The sequence below is a fragment of the Grammomys surdaster genome, unplaced genomic scaffold (genome assembly GCF_004785775.1).
Source record: "Grammomys surdaster isolate TR1022 unplaced genomic scaffold, NIH_TR_1.0 277, whole genome shotgun sequence".
NCBI lineage: Eukaryota > Metazoa > Chordata > Mammalia > Rodentia > Muridae > Grammomys > Grammomys surdaster.
In genome coordinates this window covers 1544657-1554829 of record NW_021604718.1, presented here as the reverse complement: position 1 = coordinate 1554829, position 10173 = coordinate 1544657, and the positions used below count along the sequence as shown (strand labels likewise).

The 10173-nt window shown below is 56.3% G+C and overlaps 1 protein-coding gene across 1 annotated transcript in view; it reads right to left on the bottom strand.

Annotated features, from left to right (window-relative positions):
- Positions 1 to 8513, bottom strand: part of Lemd2 (LEM domain containing 2) — a 14174-nt gene extending 5661 nt beyond the window's left edge. Inside the window, exons 1-5 of the mRNA XM_028777078.1 lie at positions 7771 to 8513; positions 5690 to 5730; positions 3435 to 3510; positions 1183 to 1259; positions 359 to 438 (exon numbers count right to left, since the gene is read on the bottom strand). Coding sequence (XP_028632911.1) covers positions 359 to 438; positions 1183 to 1259; positions 3435 to 3510; positions 5690 to 5730; positions 7771 to 8503 — 1007 coding nt within the window. The 5' untranslated portion in view covers positions 8504 to 8513. The remainder of the gene's footprint in view (positions 1 to 358; positions 439 to 1182; positions 1260 to 3434; positions 3511 to 5689; positions 5731 to 7770) is intronic.
- Between the last annotated feature and the right edge of the window lie 1660 nt (positions 8514 to 10173).

Sequence of the window (10173 nt, the reverse complement as noted above, 5' to 3'; positions counted from 1 at the left end):
GCTATTTGTGCTAGCAGGGTTTGCCAGCAATGGAAACTCAGGGAACTGCCAGGTCAAAAGAGAACCCAGCATTTCCCGAGTCCGCTCCAGACTGAATGAAGCCCATGACAGGAGGGCTCCATCTACACAGGACAGGCTGCAGCCCAGGGAAGGGCACAGGACATCTCTGTCCCAGACAGGACATGAGCAGGAGTTAGCAGGCCTCGGGCAGCAGGCTCAGACACCAACCCCCCTCCCCCGCCCCGGACTAGGCAGTGCTGCTCTTCATTCTGCACCCACCCCTGCTGTCGGTGAGGAGTCAGCAGTACAAGGGTGAGGACCCTGGCAGCCCAGCCTCCTGGGACAGGGTCGCACTCACCAGATGCCCACGTCCTTGTTGCTGCTGAGGATCCAGGTCAGCGCGGCCTTAAACTTCGCAGAGGGACTGCTGGTCACATTCTGTGGGGCGGAAGATGGGAGTGAGCTCTGCCCGGGGGGGCCGCTGCCAGGACATCACTGAGTCCTGAAAGCCTTCTTCCGTGTCTCCCACACACCCCACACACAGCAAACAGGCAGGAGGGCAGCTGGGGTGAGGACAGCTAGGAGGACCAAGTGAAGCACAGCAGCACAGCAATGCAGGTCTGAGGCGGCAGCCGGCCTCGGGCACAGCCCCGGCTGTGCGGCTGCAGAGGCCCCAGAGCTTGGTTTCCTCATCTGAAGGGATATGAAACTCAACTACACATCCCTTCAGGTCCCTGCCAGCCCCGAAGCTACACGATTCTACCACAGAGAACCACGAGGAGAAGCAAACGGAAGCCGAGGACCCAAAAGGAGCCCACAGGGGACAGGAGGTGGGGGCAGGGTGGATGTGCCCCCACTGCCTGTGGGAGCAGGCACGTGGACAGAGAGGGGTAGCCCTGACAACCCTTGAGGTCCCCTGAAGAAGGGGCTGCCTCCACGGCTGTTCAGCTGGTGAGGGGCCTCAGGTGGGACCAGATGCCTGCTCACACGCAGCAGGGCCAGCTCTGAGGCACCGTCCCCTCCACAGTAGCCCAACACTCCACTAAATGTAAAAGACAGAAAACCAAACGGCAGAAAGCAAGCACAAGAAAGGAGGGGAGAAAAGGCCTGCAGGGCTCCGGCAATCCATAGGAGGCTGCACGCCACGCCGGGGAGGGGGAGCCTGCGGCCTGCCCTACTCACAGCTATGTACTCCTGAGCCTCCAGAACAGGGATGCATTTGCTTTTTAGCTTCTCCGGATTGCCACACTCAAAATTACCTAGGAGGGGAAAAGACACACTCAACACAGAGAAGAGGTGAAAAATTACTCAGAAATGACCTAAGAACACAGTGAGAATCGAGTCATCAGCTCTAATCAGGAGCATGTGGCCGGCAGCACGGGCTTCTGGGGCATCTTCACTCTGCAGCAAGATCAAAAGCCACTTAGCTTGGATCGATTCCAGATCATTAAAACCTGACCCAAAGCAGCGCAGCGGTCTGCATTACATGTCAGAGGAGCTGCCCACTGCCAGCGTCTGTCTGCGGCTGATCCCTAGAAGGGTCAGACAGAGAGCTGCGCAAGGTACCAGGAGGACACTATAAATACACACGGCCTGGGAAAAAGAAAGGCAGGAGGCCGGCTACCACAGACTCTCGGATCTCACACACGCTGGAACCTAGAAGCCAGGCGATGGTTAGAGGGGTCCTGGGGAGGGGTGATCAGAAGGACAGGGATGATGAGGCACCTGTGGGTAAGCTGACAGGCCAGGACCGCTCCTTATGCACTCTGGGAGGCTTGTCCTGCCAGCCTTCCAGGCCTGGGCTAAGGACAGAAGCCTCTCCAGAAGCCCATAGCAGACCTAAGGCCTACCATAGCTGCTGGCCCCCTTCACAGGACTTCCTGCCAAGCCCTGGAGGGACAGCACAGGATGAGGCACATACCAGGTATTGGCTCTGCCTTGGGGCTCAGCCTGGCCAGGTATGTGTTCATGTGAGCACTGGGCAGAGAGGGGCAGCTTTCGGCTTGCCCTCCGACAGAGCCAAATCCTCCTACCTCAACTCTGCTTTTGGCTCAGTGTTCTCCGGGGCCAGGGCAGCTTCTCTGCACTCCTGCCATACCTGGACTAGCCTTGCCTGGCACTGGACCTCGACGGCCTCTTCACTGGTTTCTTCTGTCCCCTTTCCACCCCAGAGCTTTGTCAACAAGGCTTAAAGATGACTCTGCTTCAAAGACACAGCTTGGCTCAGATGCTGGGCGCTGCCTTCTGGCTCTCAGCGCTGTGTCACTCCCTAGTGCTGCCTGCTGCTGGGGTGGGCTCCTATCACCTGGCACCCACACCTCCTAACATGGCTCCCTCCCTCCTGCCTGCCCTCCCTTCCCTGCATGCACACATCCAGGCCGGCCTGTCCTAGCCCAGTATTGTCCTGACTAGTCCAGCCAGGCCACTGTGCCTCCTGCAGCGTGTGGCCCACGGGCCTCTGCAGCTGCTCCTTTGTGGGTCCTTTCCTCTCCCACCCTTCTCCAGCCTCTCCTTCCAACCTCTCAAACCCCTAACACTAGACAGGAGGGAAAGGGATAGAGGAGAAGAGCAGCAGTATCATTAGACCACTTCCTGCTGCGTGGGAGCGTGGAGCTTCTTGGGGCAGGTTTGAACTTTGCCCTCAGGATAGCCAATTTCTTCTTCTTTGCAGATGACTACTTAACAAACCACAGCCAACAGCAACCGCCTGGCCTGCCTCTCTGGGCCCTAGCATTTATCTACCCCCTGAAACGAACCCAGAATTCAAAACTATCTTCCACTGGCAAAACCATGCCCCCGCCAGAGGGACGACGACCTGACACAGCCCATGTCCCACCTGGGATTAAAACACAAACATATTCCCATAATAGTTCTGTGTTTCAAAGAGACCAAAATTCCCACCACAGTTCTAGGAGCCCACAAGCAGTTTGTGGGCAGGACCCTGGCAGTCACCTCCTACCCTCCTGGGGCCAGGACACCTCTAACAGGATAAAGGAGTGGTGCTTCCCATCCCCTGTGGCCGCAGTGAGACTTTAGCTCACGCCTTGAAGGCAGCAGGTGCCAGGGCCCTCGATGGCATAAGTCAGGACCCACTCTGAAGACGGACGGAGGACAGCTCTCAGCCCTAGTGAGGAGCAGAACACCTCAGGCTGCCCACAAACCACCTGGGGCTTTCCTACAAACAAGGACTAGACCTGGGACCACTGCCTCAGGCCCAAGGGATTCCCAAGACCTGGGCCTTCCAACCAACACAAAGTCCCAAAGCATGATGGGACAGAATCTCATACCTGCCAAGAGACCCATGTTTGTGAAGACCCAGACCCAGAGAAGAGTTTGAGAAGCAAGATCCAGGCCTGTACTGAAGTCCCACAGGGCTTGACAGATGTGTCTGTGTGGCGGCTGGGCCGTCTCGGCCTGCCTGACTGGCTACTCACCTGCCTGGATGGCCAGGAAGTTGTACAACTCATGCAACAGCTCCAGCAAGGCTGCCTTCTGCTTGGCCTGGCAGAACTGAAAGGCAGAGAGAGAAAACTGGTCAAGAGTCTGTCTGTCTGCAGCTAAGCTGCCACGTTCACCTGCACAGCAAGGACACCCCTAACTCTAGGGACTTTCTGTTTTTGAGGCAGCCTTACGTAGACCAGGCTGGCCAAGAAACGGTTAAGAATGATCTTTAATTCTGTCCCTCCTGTCTCCACCCGCTGAGCGCCAGGATTACAGGCTTGGGCCACTGTGCCTGCTTTACGCAGTGCTGGAAACAGAGCCCAGGCCCTCATGCCCGCCAGGCAATCACACTACCAACTAAGCTGCGTGCCCAGTTCCCGCCTCCTAGTTTTATATGACAGAAACACATCTGCAGACAGCTGGCAGGGAGAGAAGCGCCGAGCGATTGGCTCTGTGGAGAGTAAGAGTAACAAAGAGATGGCCACCCATGGTTCTGGCCCAACTTCTTGAGAGAAGAGCAAGGAATAGCAGCAGGGCTTGCAGAGGGTGGAGGGGACCACAGAGTGTCACCGACTGTGGTCTGAGGCCTGCCTGAGGAGGGGCTGCAGTGGCACTCCATGAAGCCCACATATCAACCACTTGCACTGGCTGAGACCAGCCTGAGGAAACAGGACAGACGGTACCAGACGGGAAGATGGCCTGATTAAGACAACACACCCACTCCCAGCCTGTCCCCGCACTCTCCAAAGCAGAGAAAGAAAAACACAGGGCGAGAATCCTTGGCTGCAAAGAAGATTAAGAACATTTATCTGATACTTAAACGTGTGTATGGATTTTGGGTGAACTAAGGCCACCCTAAGGAAACTCAGCAAGAACCTCACTGGGAGTAGAAAGTATGTCCCTGCTTGCGGGCTCCTGGACCCACCTGTCACAAAGGCCAAGGCTGCTCAAGGGGGCCTGGATATGGCCCAGATGTTGCTGTCCTATTGCAGACACAGGGTTGGTTACAAATCTAGACTGTCTAGAGCCCAAAGCCCAGGGTCCCAGGCAGCTGATGGGTGCAGCTTGCTGGCTCTGCGGGGTCCAGCAGGGACCTGCCGGGCATCTGTCTGAGGAGCTCACAGGAAGGCCGGGAACAAGCTTGCTCTTCCTTGGGGTCTACCAGCTCTACAGACTGTGCAGGACTCCGAACTAAACTAGGAACCTTGTCTAACTAAAGGGCAAGCAGAGGACCATCAGAGGAGCTGTGTGCAAAGTTCTATTTTCTTGTTTCTGCGTTTGTTCCTCTCTTGGCTGCCTGTTTCTGGAGCACACTGTCTGACCATCAGCCCAGTTTTATGACAGGAAGCAGATTAAACTTATTATGAGCCTGGTTTTGCGGAACAACTGGGAAGCAAAACTGCCTCGTGGATGAGAGCAGTAAGAGATCGTCATAAAACACCGCAAACAGGACACAGCGGCAGCCAAGGAAATAAAACGGTGTCTGCAGCAGGCTGCCCTTCACTAACAAGGGGAACAGTCAATGCAGGGGTGCCGCTTCTCGGCTAGCCCCTGGGCTGCAGAGGCCTGGCACCCACACTTAATAATTAGCACTAAGTCATGCCCTCTGGCAGCACACGCCTCCTCCTGGTAGGATTTATGACCTGAAAATTTACTGCCTCATATCTTCCTCAGAACCGGCTGCTAGGCTGTGCATTAACACCGCTCACATGATTCGTGGGCCGAGGACCACTCAGCGTCCCCAAACATTATTTGTGGAGAACGTGAGAGCGTCATAAAACAAATCGAACACGTCGGCTAAGAGGGCTAATTCCCTTTACCATGTGCTTCAACCCGGCCGCTGATGTGCTGATGTGTCAGATCAGGGTCTGAACACTGTCAGAGACCGATGCACGCCAGAGACAAGGCACATCTGGGAGGGTGGTCTCTTGGGGTTAGATGCGGCCTGGACAGGTGCTCACCCACCCCCAACACCCTGGACTGACTGAGGCAGATCGAAGGCTTCCCGCTGATGGGGTTGCTTCTGTAAGGAGCCCGGGGCCGGACCCAAGGAGCTCACCGTTCCATATTTCATGTACCACTGTGCTCCCAGAATTGGATCTGACACAAACATCACAGAACATGATGTGATTCTGGTACGTTCTGGGAAGCGCTCCCTGAAAATGATCCTCTCATGATCTGGGCAAGTTTGTCTCTTGGCGGAGCTTTGAGTCCTCAGGGAGGCTAATAGGAGGCGGATCAAACTTACCTCATCTGTTTTTCTCTCGCAGTCCACCGGTAACAATTTCACTGGGACCGAGAAAAGAAAGAGAAAGGTTAAAAGTAGGACTGGGCAACAGAGAGACCTCTCGAGACCCGGGGAAGCAGAACTTGGCCGACACAAAGGTGCATTAAATCCATCTCGCAGTGGCCCATGTGCAGTGCGGGTTCTAAGACCCAAGGATTCCCCCATGCTGGGGCTGGACATTGGTAGCTGGGGCTTCTTTCAGGCTGCACGTGAACCAGCGGCCACAGACTCCTGGGTAACTTAACCTCTGTTTCTGCTCCTGTAAAATGGGATTCCATAGGCCTTCCTAATGGGAATGCACACAGCTGTAACCCCAGCACTCAGGAGGACTGCCACATGTTTGAGGCCGGCCTGGGGTACAGAGAGGATGTTGTCTCAAGAAACGAGGGCTGGAGAGGTGGCTCAGCTACTCTTGCAGGGAGGGGCCTGAGTTTGAATCCCAGCATCCACATGGCGGCTTACAACCACGTGTAACTCCCGTTCTACACTCCATCGCCCTCTTCTGGCCTCCATGGGTACTGCACGCACGTGGTGCAGATATAGGCAGGCAAGTCACCCATACACATAAAACAAAAACAACAAAAGAAAAACTAACAAACAAAAAAAACAAAAACCAATGCCCTTTGTTGCTTAACTCTGGGTGTTAGGCTCAAACAAGATAACATACAAAAGTCTTAGGAGCTGCAAACAAGGACGGTATGTCAAGTAAGAATGAATGCTATCACTGGAGGGAACTCTAGGAATTAGAAACTTATCTTAAAGCCATCTTAAGCAGAGAGCAGCACCCGAAGCTACCTTACGGTCCGCTGACACTCACCTCTGTTAACCTCTTACAGACCCAGAAACTATTCCCAGGGTGGATAACGGCTCCAGAAGTGGAGGCGAGCCTTGGGCACCAGTGTGGCTACCCAGACATCCATTCAAAAGACCTAGGACAGCGGCTAAGCTTTTCTTGTAATTCAGCTACTCCTAACTGTGGGAAGATGTGAGCCTGACTCACGGCTGGCAACAGCGTTAACCTTGAGCACGCTTCGGAAAGAAAACTGTCATTTTACACCTAAATTTGTACCAACATGATCAGGGTCTGGTGATTTGGGTCTGTAATTCCGGCTTTGGGGGAAGGGAAGGCAAGATCACAGGTTTGAAGCCATCCTGAGCTAGAGTGGGTTTGTGGTTAGCCTAGACAACTTAGGGAGACCCTGTTTCAAAGTAGTTTTCAAAAGTCAGCTGGTCAGGCTAGTTTAGTGGTAACATGCTTGTCTAAGGTACGTGAGAAGGACCCTAACTATAATCCCTTACACCAGAGGGGGAGATTTTCATGAAAATGAAGTGCTTTTCTTCTTCTTTTGTTACAACCAAGAGTCACAGGCAAAAATCCCTTCTGGGGAGACACCAGTCCTTAGTCATTCAGGAGGAACGGTCTCCTGCACCCCTCAAGGGATGTGGAGTCATACAACTGAGTGTGGGCAGAGATGTCTCCTAAGTTGCCTGACTCACACAGGCCCTCTTCCTGCACGGCCTGAGGGTGCTGCCAGCCTCATAAGCACCCCAGTGGTACCAGTTAAAGCTTAAAAAAAAAAAAAAGAAAAAGAAAAATTCTCCCACACCAGTGCCACAGGCACTCCTTTTGACAAATGAAGGCCTGGTGGGTCCAGTTTTATTGCTACAAAGCTGAGACCTCAAGGGGCATTCCCAGATGGCCAGGGGGAAGGTCTGGAACCTTCAGAGGGGGCTCTCAAGTGTGAATGAGCAAGAAGTCAAAAGGGAGGAAGAAAAGAGGGGCAGGGGGTGAGCTGTCTGTCAAGAGTGGGCGTGTGGCCTTCTCCCCAGAGGTCTTGCAAGAGCCTGTTCCCAGCAGTGGCCGAAAGGGAGACTCTAGAAAGATGGGGAAACAGAAAGGAGCAGAAAGTGGAGGCAGGGAGTGAAGGTCTGGAGGTGAGAAGCCTGGAGGTCGTGGCTCACAAGGCGCGACGGGGACTCGGTGGTCTGGGTGGGCGAACACCGGTGCCCGGGACCCTCCCCTGCGCCGGCCCGGGACGTACTGTTGTCCTCCGCCTCCTGCGGCGCCGAGGGCTTGCCCATCTTCACCCAGAGGATGGCCAGGAAGACGAGCAGCAACCCCAGGCTGGCCCAGAGCAGGAGCCGAGACAGGCAGCGCTCCAGCCGCCGGCCCGCCTCGGGTCGGGCCCGCACCGCGCCCGCAGAGCCCGTGCGCGAGCCCTTCAGGCCGGGGCGCGTGTCGGCGCCGAGGAGCGCGGAGTGCGGCCGCGCGGAGGCCGACGACGGGGCCCACCAATGGCGGGCCCGGCCCGGGGCGACCCTGTCGGGCGTCCGCGCATCCTCGTCGTCCTCGGAGCTGCCCCGGACCGAGGCGCGGCGCCGCAGCGGCCCGGGCCCGGTGTGAGTCGGGTAGGAGAGGCCCCGGCTTGCGGCCCAGGGAGAGGCGGAGGCCCCGAAGTTGCCGTAAGGCCCTGCGGTGTCGGAAGCCGCGCTCGGGGGTGGCGGGGACAGCCAGGGCTCCGACCGCAGGACGGCCGAGGCGGGCCGAGCGCGCAGCGGCGCTTCCTCGCGTAGCCGGGCCTCCTCCCGCTGACGCTCGGGGCCCCGCGGCCGGGCCTCCTCCCGCAGCCGCTCGTCGTCGCGCAGCCCGGCCTCGCCCCGCAGGCGGCGCAGCTTGTTGCGGTAGACGTTCCGAGTGGTGTCGGTGATGGGGCCTGGCTGGAAGCCCAGGGCCTGCAGCTCCCGCCGCAACTCCAGGTCCGACAGGCCGGCCATGGCCAGGACACCGCCCCCTCGCCCGCCCCCGGCGCGCACCGCACCCGGAACTGCTCCCGCCGGCAGCCGCGGCGGGGCGGGCGGGGCCGCGCGCCATGATGGGAAGGTCGAACTTGGGCGCCATCTTGAGAAGGGCGGGGCCTGAAGGGTATGTCCGCCATGATGGAAGATGTTTGTGTCGGCCCGGAGCCGCCATGTTGGTGAGGTCCAAAGGGTTGGTTTGGTGAGTACCTTTTTTTTTATTTTTTTAATTTGTGTGTGCGCGCGCGTGCTTTCATCTCCTCCCCCGCCCTCTGGCTTACCTTTTTCTGTTAGACCTAGCAGTGTTTATCCTAACGGAGCGCTAGCACTTGGTAGACATTCAATAAAATGTTGATTTATATAACGGATGAGCTGCTCAATGGTGTAAGAAAACCACCGTCAATAATAGAGATCCGGCCCGTTTGCCAGTCTCAGGATGGGCGTGGGGGCTGTGTGTGGGATTTGGGTGGTGGAGTAACCGACAAGCATGCTCTCTCTCTCCCAGGCCTTATCTTGACTGCTTCAGGCCAGCTTCAGGCATGCACTTGGTCGAGACATTTGCAGAGGAGCTAGGTTTGGGCACCGGTGGCTGGTCACAGTCATGGATAATTCCAGTTCCAGAGGATGTGATATACTTTCTCTTCTGGTCTCTACTGGCATTGCATGAACCTGGTGCACATACATACATGTGGGTAAAACACTCATGCAATATATATATATATATATATATATATATATATATATATTTTTTTTAAAGTGCAGCCCTGGGACAGATTGATCCTCAGTGGTCACAGGTGACCCAAAATATCCCTATGCCCTGGACTCCCATGGGTGGATCCCTATACTCTGGACTCCTAGGGACAGATATCTGTGCCCTAGGTTCCCGTGGGCAGATGAGCCTGGTAAGAGGAGGCTTTGTGGTACCTGGTGGAATTCTCGTGGGAAATGGGATCGGGAGACCCCGTGCCCTGTAGTCCTATGGTGTAGGGTATGGTCTGCAGAGTCTTGCAGTTTGATTTCCAATCTGCAACCATTCAGTGTGTGATAATTTCCATTTCCAGCCGGCTTCCCATAACTCCCTAGAGGGCTGCCGTGAGGTTTAGAAGAGACCTTTAGGACAGGGCCTGGGACACGCTCCTCCGTCAGCCAAATCTGTGCAGTGTTGTGAGCCTTGAGGGGTCAGAGGAAGTGGAAACAAACACACTTCACGGCCTCCCCACCACGTCATTTTCCCTCCCCACCCCCCACATTCCCCCCTTCCTGTTCCCTCCTCACCCCCACCCTCTTCCCCTCCTGTTCCCTCCCCAATCCCCACCTTTCCCCCTTCCTGTACCCTCCCACCCCCCACCCTCTCCCCCTCCTGTTCCTCCACATCCTTCATCACCTCCCTTTTCCTAGCACTGTTGTGGCTCCAGCTCGAATTCATTCTCTTCCCAGCCCCCTCCTCGAAATCTCCCTGCAGCTCTACCCACCCAACCCTCCCTGCCTCCCCGAAGACCCCAGGCCGTGCTCCTCAGTCAGAGTTTCATCGCTCTGCCGCTTGTTAAACCCCAGGAGCATTCAGTGCGGGCCACACAGCTGGGAAAATTACAGCCTCAGCTCCGCCGGGCTTCTGTCGTTAGCTTCCCCGTTTCCCCGACTTAGCCGCT